This window comes from Lepus europaeus, chromosome 11 (genome assembly GCF_033115175.1).
Source record: "Lepus europaeus isolate LE1 chromosome 11, mLepTim1.pri, whole genome shotgun sequence".
Taxonomy (NCBI): Eukaryota; Metazoa; Chordata; class Mammalia; order Lagomorpha; family Leporidae; genus Lepus; species Lepus europaeus.
Genome location: NC_084837.1, coordinates 66,698,214 through 66,721,279, shown reverse-complemented (window position 1 = coordinate 66,721,279; position 23,066 = coordinate 66,698,214). Strand labels below are relative to the sequence as shown.

The 23,066-nt window shown below is 42.6% G+C and overlaps 1 protein-coding gene and 1 pseudogene across 1 annotated transcript in view; one reads left to right on the top strand and one right to left on the bottom strand.

Moving 5' to 3' along the window:
- TRIM69 (tripartite motif containing 69) overlaps window positions 1–23,066 on the bottom strand; it is a 30,359-nt gene that overhangs the window by 1,850 nt on the left and 5,443 nt on the right. Inside the window, exons 2-7 of the mRNA XM_062206637.1 lie at window positions 18,638–18,769; window positions 13,933–14,409; window positions 12,328–12,423; window positions 9,234–9,467; window positions 7,770–7,792; window positions 7,559–7,683 (exon numbers count right to left, since the gene is read on the bottom strand). Of these exons, the coding sequence (XP_062062621.1) occupies window positions 7,559–7,683; window positions 7,770–7,792; window positions 9,234–9,467; window positions 12,328–12,423; window positions 13,933–14,409; window positions 18,638–18,769 (1,087 nt within the window). The remainder of the gene's footprint in view (window positions 1–7,558; window positions 7,684–7,769; window positions 7,793–9,233; window positions 9,468–12,327; window positions 12,424–13,932; window positions 14,410–18,637; window positions 18,770–23,066) is intronic.
- LOC133770867 (U2 spliceosomal RNA) lies at window positions 11,504–11,597 on the top strand (annotated as a pseudogene).

Below are 23,066 nucleotides of genomic sequence, written 5' to 3'. Positions count from 1 at the left end.
CTAATAGCAATTTGATAGAGTAATTTTGTGTTAGTTGAATTTAACAATTACTTTGTAATCTTGGGGGGGTATTTCATTGTTTCAAGTAATTTACATTTTATTCTACAAAAGTATCACCCATGGCAGATTGACTTTTTTTAAAGTAAGGAAGTATACTTTTTAGAAAAAGATTTATTGGGGCCGGCTCCATGGTGCAGTAGGTTAATCCTCCACCTGCGGCACTGTCATCCCATATGGGTGCTGGTTCTAGTCCCGGCTGCCCTTCTTCTAATCCAGCTCTCTGCTATGGCCTGGGAAAGCAGTGGAAGATGGCCCAAGTGCTTGGGCCCCTGCACCCACATAGGAGACCAGGAAGAAGCACCTGGATCCTGGCTTCAGATCAGTGCAGCTTCAGCCATTGCGGCCATCTAGGCAGTGAACCAATGGAAAGAAGACCTTTCTCTCTGTCTCTCCCTCTCACTGTCTGTAACTATACCTCTCAAATAAATAAATAAAATCTTAAAAAGAAAAATATTTATTAATTTGAAAGTCAGAGTTACAGAGTGGGGGGATAGACAGAGAGAAAAAGAGATCTCCCATTCACTGGTTCACTCCCCAAATTGATGCAATGGCCAGAGCAGGGCCAGGTCAAAGACAGGAGTCTGGAACTCCATCTGGGTCTCCTATGTGGGCAACAAGGGTCCAAGAATTTGGGTCATCTTCCTGTGCTTTCTCAGGTGCATTAGTAGGGAAGTGTATTGGAAGCGGAGCAGCCAGGACTTGAACTGGTGCTCTTATGAGATGCTGGTATTGAAGGCAGAGGCTTAACCCACTGTACCATGACACCAACCCCAAATTGAAATTTTAAAAACTGGCTCCTCATCATGGGTAGTTTGACAAGCATTGGTTTAGACAAACAAAGGACAATGGTATAAAAAATAATCTCTGTAAGAAGAGAAATTAGAAGCAGATGAGTAAGAAAGATGACAAATTCTAAAGGTGAAATAAATGGACCTTGACATGAAATTTGACAGAGACTTAATAGTTATATGTTCACATCATATGTGCAGATACATGTACATATACATTTGTTGTTATTGGATTTTCTTAACCTTGGAAGTGAGACTGATTCAATGCAACTCATTTATCCCAAAAAAGCTTGAGACTTTTTCCATCACCCCAAGGACTTCTCTTTCCAAAAGAGGCTTTGAAGAGTTAAGAATCCCGAGTGTTTCCATACAGGCTGAATTGCTTCCCCTCACTTATCTCCATGCACTTTGGAGGTAGCATAAAGACTTCCTACCAAACTTTATAGAACCTCAGCCTGCTCAGCACTTAACCTCTGACATTTCTAGCTAGCTCTGCCTGCATCAGGACTTCTAACTATCAGCTCTGCATCCTCTTTTGTTCTCCCACCATATTCTACTCAATAGCAAGTTCTGTCAGCTCCACATTTAATATATGAAGCTAAACACTTCAGACTACTTTTTTTTTTTTTCTGACTACAAACATCACTGGCCTGGAACTATTGCAGTAGTCTTTCTTTTTTTTAAAAAAAAAGATTTATTTTATTTATTTGAAAGGCAGAGTTACAGAGAGAGGTAGAGACAGAGAGAGAGGTCTTCCATCCGCTGGTTCACTCCCCAAATGGCCCCAACGACCAGAGCTGCTCCAATCTGAAGCCTGGATCCAGGAGCTTCTTCTGGGTCTCCCACACAGGTGCAGGGGCCCAAGGATTTGGGCCATCTTCTACTGCTTTCCCAGGCCATAGCAGAGAGCTGGATTGGAAGAGGAGCAGCCAGGACTAGAACCGGTGCCCATATGGGATGCCAGCACTTCTGGCCAGGGCATTAACCCACTGCGCCACAACGCTGGCCCCTGCAGTAGCCTCTCACACTTCTGTTTCCACTCTTGCCCATCTGCAGCCTGTTCTGCCTGGAAAATGAATGGGATCATGCAGTTCTCCTACCCAACATGCTCATGCTTCCCATCACACCTGAGATAAAATCCATAGTCCTTACAAAGCAAACAAGACACAAGATTTACCCACCTCTCTGACTTCATCTCCTGTCACACTTTGATCCAACCACCCTTGCCTTCTGGCGGTTCCTTGAACACACAAAGCTCATCCCTATATGGGATCTTTATACTTTCTTTCCTGTCCGGGAACCCTCTTCTTCCATATTCTTAAAGCCTTTATTCATACAAATTATTTTTTTAAATGTTGACAGAATCTATCATAGGTACCATAGGTGGGTGTAGGAATGGTCACTGTAAAATTCTTTAAGTTTTCCGGTAGGCTTCAAAATTTCCACAGTAAAACATAAGGAGAAGGGGGTTACTGTCGCAGAGCAGTTTACTCTGGCTGTTCTCTAAAATAGCACATGCTTCTACTATTTGTACTCTTATGCTGCTTCACATTTTCTCATTAAAAAGCTACTTGTTGACAGTACTCTGCTTCATTTTTTCACAATGGTTATCACTATGAGAAATTATTTGTTCATTTTCCATCTCTTCCACTAGAATAATCTCCGATAGACCAGAGACTTCCTGTGTTTTGCTCCCTCATGTATCTTCAAAGTTTGGTACATTTCCTAGGTGTTCATTAACTCTCGTTCAATGAATAAATGTGATTTAATCAAAGTTAGACCATTGAGTGAACGAATTCCACCATGCCTCATATTCCTGTTATCCCTGGCCAACACCCAGAATATAAACCCCTCCAATGATTCCTCCTCTCCTGTACTTTTATACCCTTTATTCTGTCCTTTGCTTCTCTCTTTATACATCCCTTCTCTGTTCCTCTCACTGCACCCACCCAACCCTTCCACCTTGCCCTTTGGAAACTTCTCCCTAATTAACTCCCCTGCATCTTCAGTTTATAGAATTCTCTCATCAACTGCTTGTTGTAGCAGAAAACTTCCTGGTTCTTCCCCAAAAGCCAGAGTCTTCAAAGGTTCAGGAGACTGTTCATTCTCTAAATGCAGACACCAGAGATCTAGTAGCTACCACTGCCACTTTCAGACCACTCCTCCTCTCCTCATCCTCATGTAAATATCACTGGCTTTTGCCATTCAGTTTTGTACATCCCTTTCTTTGCTTGTTTGATGCTGTTATGTTTAAACTTCTGGTTACATTCCCTGGACTTTGAGTCAATTTTACTGTTCTTCCCCAAATCCAGTCCCTTGTTCCAAATGATTTTGCTGTTAGGATATAGCCATTCTTTCCTTGAAGGTCCTTGACTTTACTGTTAGAGACTTTTGATTCATTACATCAGAGCTGCCCGTACCAATGACTGCATTCTGGACTATGTTACCACTGGGAATTATTTATTCTCTAAAGTCTTAAATGGGGTAGACGTTTGACACAGTGGACAGAGTGGCTGGGTTCAATTCTCAGCTCCACTTCTAATTCTAGCTTCCTACTAATGTGCACCCTAGGAGGCATGAGGTGATGGCTTGGCCAGTGCCACAGCTCACTAGGCTAATCCTCCGCCTGCGATGCCGGCACCCCGGGTTCTAGTCCCGGTTGGGGCGCCGGATTCTGTCCCGGTTGCTCCTCTTCCAGTCCAGCTCTCTGCTGTGGCCAGGAAGGCAGTGGAGGATGGCCCAAGTGCTTGGGCCCTGCACCTGCATGGGAGACCAGGAGGAAGTACCTGGCTCCTGGCTTCGGATTGGTGCAGCGCGCCGGTGTAGCAGCCATTTGGGGAGTGAACCAACTGAAGGAAGACCTTTCTCTCTGTCTCTTTCTCTCTTACAAAAAAAGAAGAAAAAAAGAGAGAGGTGATGGCTCAAGTACTTGGGTTCCTGCCACCTAAAAGGGAGACCAGATTGAGTTCTGGACTCTGGCCTGTGACCTGGCCTGAGCTCAGCTTTTGTTGGAAGTTGGGGAATGTGCCGGTTGATCTAAGATTTTGCTGTCTGTCTGTATGCGTCTCAGCTTTTTTTTTTTTTTTTTTTGACAGGCAGAGTGGACAGTGAGAGAGAGAGACAGAGAGAAAGGTCTTCCTTGGCCGTTGGTTCACCCTCCAATGGCCGCCGCGGTTGGCGCGCTGCGGCCGGCGCACCGCGCTGATCCGATGGCAGGAGCCAGGTGCTTCTCCTGGTCTCCCATGGGGTGCAGGACCCAAGTACTTGGGCCGTCCTCCACTGCACTCCCTGGCCACAGCAGAGAGCTGGCCTGGAAGAGGGGCATCCGGGACAGGACCGGTGCCCCGACCGGGACTAGAACCCGGTGTGCCGGCGCCGCAAGGCGGAGGACTAGCCTAGTGAGCCGCGGCGCCGGCCGCGTCTCAGCTTTTGTTGGAAGTTGGGGAATGTGCCGGTTGATCTAAGATTTTGCTGTCTGTATGCGTCTCTCCCTGTGTGTCTTGGCGTTTCAAATAAAATTTTTAAATGTTTTAATTAAAATCTTAAACTCATGGGGCCAGCATTGTGAGACAGCAAGTTAAGCTACCAGCTGCAACACCGGCATCCCATATGAGCACCATTTCAAGTCCCAGTTGCTCTATTTCCTATCCAGCTCCCTGCTAATGCACCTGAGAAAGCAGCAGAAGATGGCTCAAGAACTTTGGGCCCCTGCAACCCACATGGGAGAATAACTTCGGCCTGGTCCAGCCGTGGCCATCTGGAGAATGAAACAGCAGATGGAGTAGTATGGTCTCTCTCACTCTCTCTCTCTGTCCCCCGACCCTCCTCCCTTTCTGTCTATAGCTCTGACTTTCAGATAAGTTAATAAATCTTAAAAAATCTTAAAAGCAGATACCCTATTCACTTACTTTTTGAGCTTTTGCACTCTTAACTCCCCCTACAACCATTATTTAACTTCATTAACATCCCTAGTTCCTTATTTCTCCTCAGTACCCTAATCTATCTACTTCCTGGCTTACTTCCCTAAACATCTCAGCTTCAGCTGCTTTGTCACCCATAACCTCAACACTCTTATCTTCTGCTCCTACAGTATCTGCCATGCAAGTCTCCAGTGCTGGATCTACCTAGCCATTCAGATTCATCCCAGCTTCTGACCACTGCAGAAGAAAAATCAAAGAATTGTGCAGATATATACCACTATAAAGCTTTAATTTCCACTCTAACTTTAACCATCAGCACTGCCCATAAATCCTGTATTTCTCAGATCAGATCCTCCTCCATCCCTTACAGCAGCAACTTCAAATATTCAGCTCCCTCTTCAAACCTCCTCTTCCAGCACTTACCCCTCACACTCAGGCAGAGTCATCTCCTGCTTACAGAGAAGATACTGTGTACGTTAAGGGGATCCCTCTGCCCTTCCCTCTCACATTGCAAGCTACCTCTGTCAGAATCGTCTGCTTCGCCATCTTTATCTCCTCTTCAGAGGAAGCAGAGGATATATCTTCCATCTGCTCAAGGAAGGTATGAGTACAATGAGGTGAGAAATGGAAGATTTTTATAAAAAGACCCAAAATGAAACTTCTAGAAATTAAATGTTTATGAAATGAATTAAAATATCTTGAACAGCATTAATTAGTGCAGAAGAAAAGATGAGAGAACTTAAATAGCAAAAGAAACTATTCAAATGAAACACAAGGATTAAGGCTTAAGTAGTGAGAATCAATGACATGAGACAACCTGACAATATCAAATTATCCAACATATGTAAAATCAGAATCCCAGAAGGAGGGGAGACAACAGGTATGGTAAAAAAAAAAATACTGGAAGAAATACTAGTAGATATTATTTCAAACTTGATGAAAACTATAAGCTCATAGATCCAAGAAGCTCAATGAACCACAAGCAGAATAAATATAAAGAAAATTACAACAAAACTCAGCATAATCAAATTAGTATATGCAAGTAGCATAAAAGCAAGTCTAAAAATAGACTCCCCAGGGGGAACAAAAGATACAATATATACAGAGAAATGAAGTTGAGGATGACTGTGAAGGGGCATGTGGGAACGGGAACTTCTTGGGATGATGTAAGTTTTCTTTATCTTGATTATAGGGATGTTCACATAAGCGTATATGTCTGTCTAAACTCACCAAACTATATACTTAATTGGTAAATTTGGGGTTGTCATTGTGACACAACAGGCTAAGCCAGCACTTAAGATGCTGGCACCCAAGAGGCTGGTGCTGTGGCGTAACAGGTAAGGCCACTGCCTGCAGTGCCGGCATTCCATATGGGTGCTGGTTCGAGTTCTGGCTGCTCCATTTCCTATCCAGCTCTCTGCTATGGCCTGGGAAAGCAGTAGAAGATGGCCCAAGTCCTTGGACCCCTGCACCCACGTGGGAGACCTGGAAGAAGCTCCTGGCTCCTGCCTTCGGATTGGCTTAGCTCCAGCCGTTGTGGCCAGCTGGGGAATGAAGCAGCAGATGGAAGACACCTCTCTCTCTCTCTCTCTCTCTCTCTCTGCCTCTCCTCCTCTCTCTGTGTAACTCTGACATTAAATACATAAATCTTTAAAAAATAAATAAATAAAATAATAAAAAGAAGATGCTAGCGTCCCATATTGGAGTACTGGTTCGAGTCCCAGCTGCTCCACTTCTATTCCAGCTCTATTCTAATATACCTGGCAAAGCAGCAGAACATGGCCCAAGTGCTTGGGCCCCTGACACTCTGTGGGAGATTTGAATGGAATTCCTGGCTCCTGACTTTAGCATGGCCCAGTCCTTGCCATTGCAACAATTTAGGGAGTCAATTAGTAGATGAGAGACATTCTCCCTCCCTCCCTTTCTACCTCCCTCCCTCCCTTCCTCTCCCCTCTCCTTTCCTCCCTCCCCTTGATCTCCCTCTCCCTCTCTCTGTCACTCTGCCTTTCAAATAAGTAAATGAATAACTCTTTTTTATTGGTAAATTTTATTCTGTTGTTTATACTTCAGTAAAGGGTTTATTTTCCCCTGTCAATTCTCTGGAAAAATTTGTAATTTTTTTGGTCATAATTAAATCAGTAATTATGACAATCATGAAAATGGGTCTAAATGAATTCTGTAAAAACATTATTTAGAATTTTGTTTCTAGAAAATATTTTCTTATAAAGATTTTTTAAAAAACTTATATAGTGTTCTTGGAATGCCATCTGTGTTATTTTGTCCTCATTCTTTTGGCATCCACAGGAACACAAAAACTTAGCTTCCTTATTAGGCATATTTATTCAAATTATTGGTTTCCTACTGAAGATCTCTGCACAATATCCTAAGATGTTCTACTCTGTGCTGTGACCGTCAAGCACAAAGAACCTGTAAAGATCCCATGTTCAAATGGAGAAATATGTGCGGAAACTTCCTTCCCCAGGGCAGAGGAGCCTCGGGGATTTATGGAGGTATTTTTGCAAGAGGACGAAATTTTGGCCACATTTAATAGAACAAACAAAATCATAGGCTGGGAATAAATTATAATATCAGATTCATCTGTTTACTGATACAGAGCCATAAGTTCTTAGGTATAACTCCAAAAGAAGTTCAGTCATACCAACTAAGTCTCCTTTTGGCTAAACGCCATCTTTCTTCCTGTACCAGAGTCTAAAGAACTAATTAGGGCCTCAGAAGAGTCTCCAGGAATGAAGCATAGATTAGGAGTCCAGGTCGCTACCCACTTGATACCTGGAAGGATGGTGGACTGCATTTCCCTCCATATCATATACTGGATGGGACCCTTGAACTGGCCTGGGTTCAACTTTCTGGAGATAAGGTCCCTGGGTGTCAGCACCTTCATTCCTTGCTCCAAGCTGAAGGGGAAATAAATCATTTATTTGTAGACATTCTCCAGGAGCTGAAGAACGGGCAGTAAGAGTACCATGGGGGAAACACTTACCTATCCAAAAGATTTGTGATGTCCTAGAAGAGGAAAGGAGAAATAGACAAGTCAGACATCTGTTCATCAACTCCAGAGACTCCTTTGGTGATTTGGCCACCACTAGGATTTGATCATCACCTGCTATCCTATGTAGATAGGCCCCCTCTCCACCAACTGCTTTCATCCTCCATATGCCTTTTCTGGTCTGGATCCCTGATCTCATCCAGGATAAACTGACCTTACCTTGTCTTGACTTTCTAGAATTCCCTTTTATAGAGGATAAGAGGGAAATCAATAAGACAGTAAAGTTTAAGCTTTTCTTTTTGTTGTAACCTATCCTTTCAAATAGTATCACCAGAAAATCTAGTCCAAGCACACTTTTCCTTCTGGCTAACTAAACTTCTAACTGCTGAATTCTGTCAACTTAGAAGTGAAACTTTAGGTAGCAAAATTTGGCAAATAGCTTTTCAGATACGTCACCTTATGATTGCTGAACACAAGTCAAAGACACAAATCAAGCTTCAAACATTCTTATGTTTAGATTTAAAGCTTTAAAGTTGGTTAGGGAGAAATACTAAACCACACTGTTATTAATGGCATTTTTAAAAAGGGTTAATTTATATTTGAAAAGCAGAGCAACAGAAAGAGATCAAAAGGTAGAAATATCTTCTATTTGCTGGTCAGTCCTCAAATGTCTGCAACAGCCAGAGCTTGGTCAAGCCAAAGTCAGGAGCCAGAAATTCCACGCAGATCTCCTATGTGGTGGCAGGGACACAGCACTTGAGCCATTATCTGCTGCCTCCCAGGGTACGCATTAGCAGGAAGTTCAGTGAAAGGCAGAGTCTGGACTCAATCCCAGGCACCCCCATATGTGCAGGAATCTCAAGCAACTGCCTAACCCGCTGTACCACAGTGTCCCACACTATGAATGAGTTGGTTGGTTGGTTTGTTTTTTTAATTTTTACTTGACAGAGTTATAGAGAGTGAGAGAGTGACAGAAAGGTCTTCCTTCCATTGGTTCACCCCCCAGATGGCCACTACAGCCAGCACTGCGCCGATCCAAAGCCAGGAGCCAGGTGCCTCTTCCTGGTCTCCCACGCGGGTGCAGGGGCCCAAGCACCTGGGCCATCCTCCACTGCCTTCCCAGGCCACAGCAGAGAGCTGACTGGAAGAGGAGCAACCAGAACTAGAACCCGGTGCCCATATGGGATGCAGGCACTGCAGGCGAAGGATTAACCAAGTGAGCCACAGCGTCGCCCCTATGAATGAGATTTTATTATCTTCTTTTTCTAGGAGGATGACAGTAAACCCATCTGCTGAGCCAAAAACAAAAGTACCTTCCTGCTTTATTCCCAGAAAGACTTAAAAGCACTAGAGTAGTTTCACTTTGTTTTTCCCCTAGTGAAAAGTCACTTCCACATCCTTTGCAGCCCTCTTCCTCCCTCTCAGTGTACCCGCGGTCGCGTTGGGGTGGAGCCTCACCTTGAGGAAGTCGAAGGAGTTCTGCTGTTCCATCCGTACCTGAATGCTAACCAGCATATCCTTGGCCAGGAGACACTGCTCCTGAAGCTGGTTCAAATTCAACTCCATCTCCTCATTCAAGGTTTTGCCCTCTTCCCGGAGCTCATTTAGAATGTCCTTTTCTTTGCTGTGCAGGAACTGATGCAGCTTTAGAAACTCCAAGGACACATGTTGCTGTAGATGTACCTTGTTTTCCTGGAAACCTCCATGATCATCAGCATGGTTATTACTGAGACTAGGACTTGGGGACGGGGGCCCACACCACCAATGCCCACACAGCTTGGGAAAGATCATCACAAGCAAAATGCATACAGTATCAACATTCAACCATATTAAAAGGAATCTTTTAGGAGACTTACTCCTTCTTTCCCAACTAGTTTAGTGATTCAGGATGGAATAGGTAAAAGTGTTCCTGTTGTAGCACTGAGATGGCAACCAATGCCGTATTAAATAAAGTTGTGAAGTTCATCAAACATCCTAGAATGAACAGTAACCTCCAGATTGGCAAACCAATATCTACCAAGTTGTGCTGTTAGATTGGGATCATAAGGAGGCTTGAAGAATTGCCCTTATCTGGGACTGGAGGGGATGCTATTCCTGCTGTCAGAACAATATAAAAGAAACAGGTTCTGAGCAATGTCTGAAGCACTAAAATTGATAATTGCTGCACATGAAGCTCTTTTCTTGAGTGACCTCACCATCCTCACATGTGAACCATCTTACATCCTCCTGGCTTCTTAGTTCTTTATCCTCCTCATTTCCAATGATTTCCAGCTTTATCCACTCATTCTCACTGTTATAGCGGGGGTTTTACCATCCCCAGTAATTGCACCATCTCCAAAATAACTTTTTCTGCTCCAAGCTCACTTACTCAGGGACCCCTATTGCAGCCTTTACTGGATCTCTTTTATACCTCCTATGCATTGACTCCTCCCTCTCTATTCAATTTCTCTCTTTATGTCTGCTCTTACCCAGCTTGTATTCCATGATCCATCATTATTACTGAACTCTTTTTTATTTATTTATTTATTTATTTTTTTGACAGGCAGAGTGTATAGTGAGAGAGAGAGAGAGAAAGGTCTTCCTTTTTTTGCCGTTGGTTCATCCTCCAATGGCCGCTGCGGCTGGCGCATCTTGCCAATCCGAAGCCAGGAGCCAGGTGCTTCTCCTGGTCTTCCATGCGGGTGCAGGGCCCAAGGACTTGGGCCATCCTCCACTGCCTACCCGGGCCATAGCAGAGAGCTGGCCTGGAAGAGGGGCAACCGGGATAGAATCCGGCACCCTAACCGGGACTAGAACCTGGTGTGCCGGCGCCTCAAGGCGGAGGATTAGCCTGTTAAGCCACGGCGCCGGCCTATTACTGAACTCTTAAGACAGGCTCTGCTCCCCCTTCTAGCTCACACTTTTCTAGTTTCTCTTTTACCTTTCTCACTACTATTTCTCAGTCTTGTTTTATTGGTTCCACTTTCTCTAACCAAGCTCTAAATATTAGGATTACAGGATAGTCTATCATGGGCCCTTTCCCATTCCCATTCTACACTTTCTTTCTAAACAGTACCCTTTCCTCTCTTGGGTTTAATTGCCATTTAACTCTGACTTCTTCCCTAGACCAATTTCTGAACTCCAGATACCTACATTCAAGTATGCATTTGAGATCTCCACTCATCTCTCATGTCTCTTCAGTCATTACATCCAAGTATCTGTTTTCTCCAAAGCTTATGCTCAAGCTGTTTATTTCTCTGCATCTCCACTGCCTGTCTAGTCCAATCCACGATGATCATTCTCTGCAACCCCTGCAGTAATTCTCTAAATACTGTCTTTCTCACCGCCTCTCCAATCCATTCTCCATACAGCCACCACACTGGTATTTTCAAAATGAGATGAAACATGTCTAAACCCTTTAAAAGCTTCTCATTATTTGTAGGATGAAGTTCAAAATTTTTAACATTATCTACACAAGAGTCTACACAATTGGACCTATATCTTTTCAATATCACCTTGCTTAGCATGCTACGGCTTTGTTGGCCTTTTCTCTGTTCAACATATTAACTAACTTCCTGTTAGAACATTCTTCTCCAGGCCACCTCTTTCATATTCCCCTTAGCAAGTTTACTTGGCTAAGTTACTTATCCTTCTCTTCAGAGCATAACCCTCCCCCAGCCTGGATTAGGTTCTCCATATATATATACTTTCATCCTACCTTATATTTTCATTTATAGTACTTATCACACATTGCTTCTCAGCCTTTTGGCTAAGATCAAGTGTAGTACTTATCACCATTGTTGTTGATAGGATTGTTTAATTAACATCTGTTTTCCACATCTAGCATTATTATAATGTCTGATCTACTCAGATATTTATCGAACAAGTGAATGCTGACTCTGATAGTTAAACTGAGAACTCTTAAAGATGTCCTTCTTCCCCTACGTCTACCATATTTCTCCTTCTAGATATCAAATGCCAGAGAAGGCGCTCCAACACAGCATTAATGAAGAGACAGAATTCCCAGCTTAATCCCCAGTCTTAGGGGCTGATTTTCCAAATCTCTAACCATTAATGTGGTCCTAGAATTCCTGAGAAGTTTAAAGTATAGGCAATATTTGGTTTGATGGTAGCTAAGAAAGATCAAATAGGATAAGAAAAAATAAGCAAGTTGAGAAACCTTGGTCCAGAGGCACCTGGTTATAAACCCAAAAGAAAGGAAGGTATTTCTTTGGATGTAGCAATCTTTAGTGGATGTTTCTGGTAAACTCTTATTTTTCCATGGACAAAGAGAAAGTCTAGACAGATATCAGCCCCATAATAATCACCTAGTGATTAGCCCTCCAAAAGGATCAACATATTGGGGGAATGGTCAGTTTGCTCTGTTGATCAGCTATTGAGAACCTACTCCACCACCATATTCATTCCTACTGTGCAGTATCAGTTTTCTAATTCTGTTGTCCAGGTGCCAGTTAACATTTTAATAGTATATGTGTAGGTGCTTTTGCACTCACACAGCTCAAGAAGAATGTATTCTGGCTCTATTTCATAACAGCTCTACCCTGACCCTCACCTTGTAAGCAGCAATAGCGTCCTTCTGCATGTTTCTCAGAGATTGAAGCTCCTTCAGGGTTGTCTCCAGTTGACTCTGCTGAATGGCAAGCTCCTCCTGGGAACACCAAATGGAATTAACCCACACCAACTTGAAAGATAAAGAGCCAGAAAGGACATCTCTCCCAAAGCTTCAGTGTGCCAGAGAAAGTGAGTTCTTGCTACAGAAATCTTTCCCAGGCCAGTGTTGTGGCACAGCGGGTTATGCTGTCCCTCGGAACAGTGGCATCCCATTTCAGAGCACCAGTTTGAGTTCTGGCTGTTCAGCTTCCAGTCCAGTCCATACATATGTGCCTAGAAAGTAACAGAAAATAACCCAAGTACTTGAGTCCCTACCACCCGACTGGGAGACCCAGATAAAGTTCCAGTCTCCTAACTTGGTCCTGACCCAGCTCTGGCTGTTGTGGTCATCGGGGAGGTGAACCAGTGCATGCAAGATTCTCTCTCTCTCTCTCTCTCTCTCTCTCTCTCTCTCTCTCTCTCTCTCTCTTTCTGTGGCTCTCATTCTCTTACTCTGCCTTTCAAATAAAATTCTTTTTTATATTTTATTTATTTGAAAGACAGTTACAGAGAGAGAGAGGGAGAAAGAGAGAGAGGTCTTCCATCTGCTGGTTTACTCCCCAAATGGCTGCAATGACCAGGGCTAGGCCAGGCTGAAGCCAGGAGTCAAGACCTTCAACCAAGTCTCCCATGTGGGTACAGGAGCCCAAGGACCTGGAGCATCCTCTGCTGCTTTCCCAGACACATTAGCAGGGAGCTGGATAGGAAGTAGAGCAGCCAGGACTTGAATTGGCACCCATATGAGATGCCAGTGCTGCAGGCAGCAGCTTTACCTGCTATGCTACAGCGACAGTTCCTATAAGTTTTAAATTAAAAAAAAAAAAAAAAGGTTTTCCCCTTTCCCCTGTATCATAGCTCCCATATTTTTCAAGGACTATGAAGAAAATTACAAGCAGGAAAACTTAGTTTTGCTCTAATAGTTAACTATAGGAGTTTGAAAAAGATAATGGAACTCAATACATTTTCCACTCTAGTTCTATTGTTCTCATCTATACTTTTATTTATGTTGTCCTCAATTGGAATACTTGTTTCTTCCTCCTACTCGTCCAAATTCCAGTTCAAGTCCTATCCTTTTTCTTTCATTATGCATACTCTATGTCAGCTTTCTCTGATCACAGAAATTCTAAACACTTATGAATTATAAATATAACAAAATTTAAATCCCCATAGTAGACTATTTTATATTTCTTCCATTATTTTAATCACTTTAAACTTGAATAGACTTGAAAACCTTTCTAATGAGAGCATCATTATTCTGCAATGTTTAGTAGAGTGCTGTCATGGCAGAGTCTAAGTAAATATTTGACTGAAGGGGTAGAGCTTCACTGTACCTGTCCTGTAAGCAGCAACTGTAGAGAAAGAACTCTGCCAGCTGCATTGTATTTTCTGAACACTCTGAGCTTCTCTTTATCATCATTGGAATAAAGCGAACTTAGAAGACAGAAGAGGCTACAAAAGATTTTCCCTAGCTTTCCTAAGGGGTTGTGTGAAGCCTGGGCTCACCCACCATGAAGAAACGGACAGCATCGGAGATTTGCAGGTACTCCTTAGACTGCCCCACAGACAAACGCGCATCCTTGCATTGAAAGCAGATCAGTTTCCCGTCTGGCTTACTGAACAGCTTCAGGTTCTCTCCATGCTCTGGGCACTGTGGGTGGCCTTTGAGTAGGGGTAGCTTCTTAATCTTCTCCACCAGCTTCTCTAGTACAAGATTGAATGTACAGTTGCTGTATTGACATAACATTTGACACTCTGGACAGAATGTTTCCTTAGCTTTCAGCTTCCAAAAGTTTTGGATACAGGCCTGGCAGAAGTTGTGACCACAGCTTAGCATTAGTGGATCACGGAACCAATCATTACACAGTGGGCAGTGTAGCTCCATAGTAATATCTTGTATCACCCCTTTGGATGGCATGTGGGTGATTGAATCATTCACTTCAACATAGTTGCCTGGATCGGTGTTGGAGGAGGGTCTGGAGGATACCTTTGGAAAAGAATAGCTTAAATGAGTTTCTCTTCCTTGTTGCCCATTTCAGCACTCTAGGACAGTGGCCTCTCTGTTCCTAAAAGAACTGAGAATTGACAGAACTAGAATAAAAGTACAAAATCTCACCTTTGAAACTGATCCAATAAATTCAGTGTTTTTCTAACATAATAGCTTATGATACTGTTTAATAGGGAGTCAAGGCCCAGGAAAAAAGACTGCTCAACCAAAGAAATGTGTGTTGTTTACATCCCTCTCACCACCTACTTTCTATATGTGTCAGTAGAAAGTCTGACTTTCAGCTGCAGGTCTAGTAGTTATTAGCCTTGTTTTGATTTTCTAGAAATCATTTACAAAGCATTGGAACACCAGTCAGTTTCCTCAGCCATTGGCATGATATCATCAACCATCCAGGCCTTTCTCCACTCCACTCCTTTTTTAAAAACACGTATGTGGGCCAGCGCCGTGGCTTAACAGGCTAATCCTCTGTCTTGCGTCGCCAGCACACCAGGTTCTAGTCTCGGTTGGGGCGCCAGATTCTATCCCGGTTGCCCCTCTTCCAGGCCAGCTCTCTGCTGTGGCCAGGGAGTGCAGTGGAGGATGGCCCAAGTACTTGGGCCCTGCACCCCATGGGAGACCAGGAGAAGCACCTGGCTCCTGGCTTCGGATCAGCGCGATGAGCCGAACGCAGCGGCCATTGGAGGGTGAACCAATGGCAAAGGAAGACCTTTCTCTCTGTCTCTCTCTCACTATCCACTCTGCCTGTCAAAAAACAAAACAAAACAAACAAACAAACAAAAAAAACAAAAAAAAACCACGTATGTGCTGCTTGTGGCCTGTCAGAGAGGGTCTGGCGATGGTGCATAACTGTGAGGTTGGAGGGGCAGGAAAACTGATCTCAGATGGGGCCCACACCATCCATGTCAGGGTTGGTAGCAGGTGATTTTGGAGATATTGTAGCCTATATTCCTCCACTAATGTAGTCAAAGATAGAAACTAGTTGGCTTACCCAGTTCTGTGAGAACCAGAACAGATAAACTGTTAACAATCATTCTCTCTCTTTCTCTGTCTCATCATATATATTTATATATCTGTCCATCTGCCTTTCAAATAAATAAATAAATTTCATAAATCAAAGGGCATCTTGAAAGCATCAAGAGAGAAGTGACTTATCATACATAAGCGATCCTCCATAAGATTAACAGCTGACTTCTCTTCAGAACACATAGAGACCAGAAAGTAGCAAGATGATTTGTTTGAAATGTTGAAAGGGGAAAAAAAAAAGACAAAGTATAAATCAAGAATTCTATATCCATAAAAAGTATTTGTCAAAAATGAAGGATGAATTGAGATATTCCCAGATAAACACAAACTAAAGATTTTCCTGGTCTATCTACCTTATAAGAAATAGCTAATATACCTGAGCTACATAAAATATGATAGGGAATCCTTTATACTGAAGTGAAAGGACACTAAATAATTCAAAACCATTTAAAGACAATAAAAGTAACTACAAAAGTAAATATAACAGCTAGTAATGTTGCAGTTGATGGTTTATAACTCATCTTTTTCCCGGTATGATTTATTTTTTTATTTTTTATTTTTTTATTTTTTTATTTTTTTATTTTTTTGACAGGCAGAGTGGACAGTGAGAGAGAGAGACAGAGAGAAAGGTCTTCCTTCGCCGTTGGTTCACCCTGCAGTGGCTGCTGCAGCCAACATGCTGTGGCTGGTGCACCACGCTGATCCAAAGCCAGGAGCCAGGTGCTTCTCCTGGTCTCCCATGCGGGTACAGGGCCCAAGGACTTGGGCCATCCTCCACTGCCTTCCCGGGCCATAGCAGAGAGCTGGACTGGAAGAGGGGCAACCGGGATAGAATCTGGTGCCCCAACCGGGACTAGAACCCGGTGTGCCGGTGCCATAGACGGAGGATTAGCCTAGTGAACTGCAGCGCTGGCCTCCCCATATGATTTAATAGACAATGGATAAAACTATGATTATACATCTGTGTTAATGGATATAGCGTATAAAAACATAATTTATTCAACAGCAACATAAAGGAGGATATGGAGCTGAAAAAAGAGCAGAATTTTTCTACTAAAATTTTCTGTTTTATATTACTGAAACCAAGTATTAATAACACTGGATTATTACAAAGTTAGCATATTAATTGTCACCCCCTGGGTAATCACTAAGGGGAAAACCCCTAAATATAAAGAAAAAGAAAAGAGAAGGGGATCAAAAGTGTACACTAGAAAAAAGTTAGGAAAGAAGGAAGTGATGGATAAATTAAAAAATGAAGATAACACATTGTGATGGTTGATTTTTGATATCCACTTGACTGAGTTGAAGGATGCCTTGAGAATTTGTAAATCATCCTCAGCATATCCATAAAGGGGTTTCTGGAGAAGATTGGCGGTAGGTCAGTGAACTGAGTGGGGCAGATTAATCCTGAATGTAAGTGGGAACCAGCCAGTCAACCAGGGAGCCTAGATAGGATAGGACGGCTTCCCTGGCCCTCTAACTGGCTATCATGCCTCTGTGTTTTCATGTGACTCCATGTGCTATATCCAACTATATAAATGTATATTCTACTGATTCTTTTCCTGTGAAGAACCCTAATACACACATATAGAAAATAAATAAAATAATAGAATCTCATAAGCAAGTTTTTCTTATCAGTAATTATTTATATGAAAGTGGATTAACTTATAAATAAAGGCAGAGATTGGGAAAGACATAAAAAGAACATAATCCCACTGTATACTATATATCTACAGGAGATTTACTTTAGATCCAAAGACACAAACAGGTTGAAAGTTTATGAGTGGTAAGATACTGCTTACATATTGTTTCCAAAGAGAGATTGACTATGTTAATATCAGACAAAATACATTTTGCTTTAAGAAAAAAGAACATTATATATTTTAATGTATTTTCAGGCTTGAACTTATTAAAAATTTTATTTTCATTTTATTTGAAAGTCAGAGAGAGATCTTCCATCTGCTGATTCCTCAAAAAGTTACACATAAAATTACCATATGACCTAGCAACTCAAAGGTATATACTGGGGCCAGTGCTGTGGCGCAGCGGGTTAAAGCCCTGGCCTGAAGCGCCAGCATCCTGTATGGGCACCGGTTCAAGTCCCAGCTACTCCACTTTCAATCCAGCTCTCTGCTATGGCCTGGGAAAACAGTATAAGATGGCCCAAAACCTTGGGCCCCTACACCCACGTGGGAGACCCAGAAGAAACTGGCTTCTGGAAGAAGCTCCTGGCTTCGGATCAGTGCAGCTCCAGCCATTGTGGCCATCTGGGGAGTGAACCAGCAGATGGAAGACCTCTCTCTTTGTCTCTGTCCCTCTCTGTAACTCTTTCAAAAAAATAAAATAAATCTTTAAAAAAAAAAAGAGCTCCCTAGGCCTCCTCTCTCATATTCCTGTTTGATGTTCACTATATTTGGCAATCTTGTCTCATAGACTGTAGTACAAGTAAGTATTTCATGTCCAAAGTTTATTATAAATAGTATGTCTGTTGGGGACAGGGGTTGTAGCACAGCAGTTAAAATGCTGCTTAGGGCACCTGCATTCCATATTAGAGTACCCAGCTACAAGTGTTGGCTCTGCTTCCAATGCAGCTTCCTGCTAACACACACCCTGGGACACAGCAAGGGATGACTAAAGCACTTGGGTCCCTGGCACCCAGAGAGGCGAGTTCTGGGTTCATGGCCTCAGCCTGGCTGTTCCTGGCATTTGGGTAGTGAGCCAGCCAATGCAAGACCTCTATATTCTCTCTCTCTCTCTCTCACTTTCAAATAAATAAATAAATCTTTTTAAAAATAGTATATCTATTGTGACTTTAACTTAAAGAAGGATATTTTTCTAAGAAAGGGAAGATAAATTGCTGTTTTTATTCCACAGTTTAAAAACCAAAGCTTAAAATTGTTTGACACATTATCCAACATTTCTGTGTATTTAGAGAAGGGTGTGTGAGTGTGTATATGTGAGAAGAGGGTAGAGATATTTCAGCATGTCTTCAGTATACCATCTTGACCAGTTGGATAATGGACTTTGAGCAATAGTCAGTGTGGATGCCTTTCCTATTACAAATTGGATTTCCCTTCAGCCTGCAGGAACTCAAAATCAATATTTAGCAGTGAAAGGGGAAATATAACTACTGGATTTAACTGTCATTCCCATAGTCCCTGCTAAGGTTCTGGCCTAAACATACCAGATGCCCTCCACTTGTTCTCCCAGACCACAGATGGGCTTCTGACCCATTCCATAAGCTGTCCAGCAACCTAAGAATCATCTGGTGCCAAAAGATGATATTGGCAAAACAGAGCCTCGTGTGAATTTGAATCTGGAAACAGAGAATCAGGAAATGAAAAGGGGGAGCAGAAGCTTAAGGATTGTTGTAAGAGTTTGGATGAAAAGTAATGCGTGGAAAGTCATGAGGTAACAATCTAACAGATGAGTTTTAAACAGAAGGCAAAAGGAATGTAGAGATGCAGGGTGGGGAGAGTTAGTTGGTTGAGACAGAACTAGAGAAAGAAACAAATGTGAGCAGTGGCTGTGGTACAGTCACCATTGTGCTGTCTTTGGCTCTTCCTAGATTCCTGTGCCTAAGAGCATGTCTTGCCATGGTATGGGCTTAGCCAGTGTTTTGAGGATTGGGTATTTTTCCGTCTAGTAAGTGAAGTTACTTCTTTGTTTAAGGTAATTTGTCTGAATCTCTGCTCTATAAACCATTTACCTCGGCACTCTACTCAAATTGTTCTTTAGAGTAGAGAGAGCTTGCTAAACAGTCATTTAATGATATTATCGATCTGCGTCATTTTCGACTTATTTAATCTATCCTTTGACGTTTGTGATAGGCTCCTGTCCTAGCTCTCCTGCCTCTGATCATTCCCTGCCTTGGATGGTTTTTCCTTCTCGTCTTATTCTCTTTCGTCCAAGCAATCACTGTGGTCCATCTTCAGCCGTCTTCTCGCTCTGTCCTGTTGTCTCACCAAGTGAGCCATTCATTCACAAGACTTCACATCTATAAGGGTGACTCCCAAATATATGTCTCTGAGCCCACGACTGGGTCTTTGAAAATCAACATAACCGAAACAGAACTTACATTTCTCCCTCGTCAGTTCCTTCTCTTGACTTCCCTATTTCTGCTTTTTTTTTCTCCCCGTTTTGAAATCTGGAGTACCCTAACATGTTTTTTCTCTTCTTCCTTCCCCATAATCTAATTAATGTCAAAGTCTAGCTAATAATAATAACAACTGCTAGCCCTTCTCTGCCTCCAAAATCTGCTGATGCTCTTTGTGGCCCACCAAAATAGAATCTGTGAGTTTTATTCAAAGGGTCCCAGAATGCAGAATTCTCTACTATATGCTGAAAAGTCACATTTCTAGTCTTACTTTCCATGATTGTGTCGTGTACTATAAGTTTTAATTCATAATCTTCTTGCAAATTAATAATTCATTTAAGTTTCATTAACCAAAAGGAACAGGAAATTTTTTAAAAAAGGTTATTTCATTTTTTTAAACTAGAGTAAGTGGGAAATTCTGTAAGAGTGAAGAGGAAAAGAATTGCTTATTCTTCAGCTCCTCAATATGCCCTGAGAAGACTAAACCCAGAAAAATATGCCTACCAACGAATATACAAGTACAAAAAGTATTGCATTTTAAGGCAGTCAGGGCTGTTTTGAAAAACTTTAAAAATTAGAGAGCCATTCTGAGTAAGATAAAACTTGGGGAATCTGACCAATAAAATGTGAACAAGGAGACGTGTGATCCTGGCAAATGTAGTGTCTTTTGAAGGTGAATGTCATTTAGTAATGTGTTTTTCAAATATATTTATTTATTTATCTTTAAAGATTCATTTATTTATTCGAAAGTCAGAGTTACAGACAGAGAGAGGGAGAGACAGAGGGATCTTCCATCCACTGGTTCACTCCCCAAATGGCCCCAATGACCAGAGCTGGGCCTATCCAGAGCCAGGAGCCAGGAGCTTCTTCTAGGTCTCCCACATGAGTGCAGGGACCTAAGAACTTGGGCCATCTTCCACTGCCTTCCCAGTTCAACAGCAGGGAGCTAGATTGGAAATGGAGCAGCCAGGACTCAACTGGAGCCTATATGGGATGCTGGTGCAGCAAGTGACAGCTTTACCCACTATGTCACAGCACTAGCCCCTTAAAATATATTTAAATTGGGGGTCAGCATCGTGGTGTAGCAGGTTAAGCCTCCACATGTGACATCAGCATTCCATATCAGTGCCAGTTTGTGTCCCAGCTGCTTTACTTCTGATCAGCTCCTGAGAAAAGCAGTGGAAGATGGCCCAAGTGTTTGGGCCCCTGCCACCAACATGAGAGACCTGGAAGGAGTTCTAGGCTCCTGGCTTCAGCTATGTGTGGAACGAACCAGCAGATAGAAGATCTCTCTCTCTCTCGCTCTCTCTCTCTCTCTCTTTCTCTCTATCTCCCTCTCCCTCTTTCTCTGTGACTCTTTTTTTTTTTTTTTTTTTTTGACAGGCAGAGTGGATAGTGAGAGAGACAGAGAGAAAGGTCTTCCTTTTGCCGTTGGTTCACCCTCCAATGGCCACTGCAAACAGCGCATCTTGCTGATCCGAAGCCAGGAGCCAGGTGCTTCTCCTGGTCTCCCATGGGGTGCAGGGCCCAAGCACTTGGGCCATCCTCCACTGCCTTCCCGGGCCATAGCAGAGAGCTGGCCTGGAAGAGGGGCAACCGGGATAGAATCCGGCACCCCAACTGGGACTAGAACCCGGGGTGCCGGCGCTGCAAGGCAGAGGATTAGCCTGTTAAGCCACGGCGCCAGCCTCTCTGTGACTCTTTAGATAGATAGATAAATAGATAGATAGATACATACATACATACACACATACACACTACACACACATTTAAATGGGCAGGCATTTTGCATAGCAGTTAAGACACTACTTGGGAGGTCTGCATACCTTATCAAGAGTACCTGATTCAAGTCCTAGCTCTTCTACTTCCAATCCTGCTTGGGTCCCAACCACAGACTTGGATTGGGATTTGGGCTTCTCACTTTGGCCCGGCTCAGACCTGACTGTTGCAGGCATCTGGGGAATGAACCAGTGGATGGAAGATCTCTATCTGTCTGTCACCCCTCCCCATCCCTTTCAAAGAAAATGAAATAAATAAATGATAAGTAAATAAATACTTTTTAAAAAAGATTTATTTATTTGTTTGAAAGAGTTACACACAGAGAGAAAGAGAGGCAGAGAGAGAGAGAGGTCTTCCATTCACTGCTTCACTTCCTAATTGACAGCAACGGCAGGAGCTGGGCCTATCTGAAGCCAGGAGCTTCTTCCAAGTCTTCCACATGGGTACAGGGGACCAAGGACTTGGACCATCTTCCACTGTTTTCCCAGGCCATATCAGACAGCTGGATCAGAAGTGGAGCAGCCAGGACTTGAACCGGTGCCCATATGAGATGCCAGCACTGCAGGCAACGGCTTCACCCACTACGCCACAGTGCCGGTCCCAATAAATACTTTTTGAAAACATAAAATATATTTAAAGTTGATAGTGATTACCAAGGCTGAGGCAAGAGGGAAAGAGAAGTGATGGACAATGGATATGAGATTTCTTTGGAGAGTTATGAAAATGTTCTGAGGGGCCGGTGCTGTGGTGCAGTGGGTTAATGCCCTAGCCTGAAGCACCGGCATCCGATATGGGCACTGGTTTGAGTCCCAGATGCTCCCCTTCTGATCCAGCTCTCTGCATGGCCTGGGATAGCAGTAGAAGATGGCCCACATCCTTGGGCCCCTGCACCCTCGTGGGAGACCCAAAGAAGCTCCTGGCTCCTGGCTTCGGATCAACACAGCTCTGGCCATTGTTGGCATCTGGGGAGTGAACCAGCAGATGGAGGATCTCTCTCTCTCTCTCTGTCTCTACCTCTCTCTGTAACTCTAACTTTCAAATAAATAAATCTTAAAAAAAAAAAGAAGAAAGAAAATGTTCTGAAATTAGTGTAGTGTGTACATCTTTGTGTCTATGCTAAAAAAAACTGAATTGTATACTTCAAAAAGTTGAAGTGTATGACATGAAAAACAGATTTAATACCATTTATTATTGATATTATATGATTTTTTCCTAGTTAATTCATTTTTCCAGTTGAGGTTTTTTTTCTATTACCCTAACTTTCAAGAATACATTCTCTACTATAATAAGGGACTAATTATGTTATCTAATTCTTACATTTACTGAGTATTCACCATGGAAAATGCAGTATGCACATTATTTCACTTAATCCTTATTATAATCCTATGATATAGGCATTATTATCCTATTTTTTTTAGGAACTGAAGATTAGAAAATTCAAGTAAGTTTCAAGGTTACAGCTATTAAGTAGTACAGCCAGATTTGAATTAGCTTTGAACCAATCAATACAATGAGTCTTCAAAAAGTTCATGAAAAATGTGTATTATGAAAAGCCTATGAATGGATTTAAACATTTTTGTACTAAAATAAACTTATCCTTTAATTCCATTTTTCTGTGAACTCTTTGAAGTACCCTCCTATGTTTTGTGGAATTGAATATATTGCATGGGTCAAATCTGTCAGACAAACGTCTAGAACAATTTCTTACTGCTCTAGAAGACCATGTGGAATTGGAAAC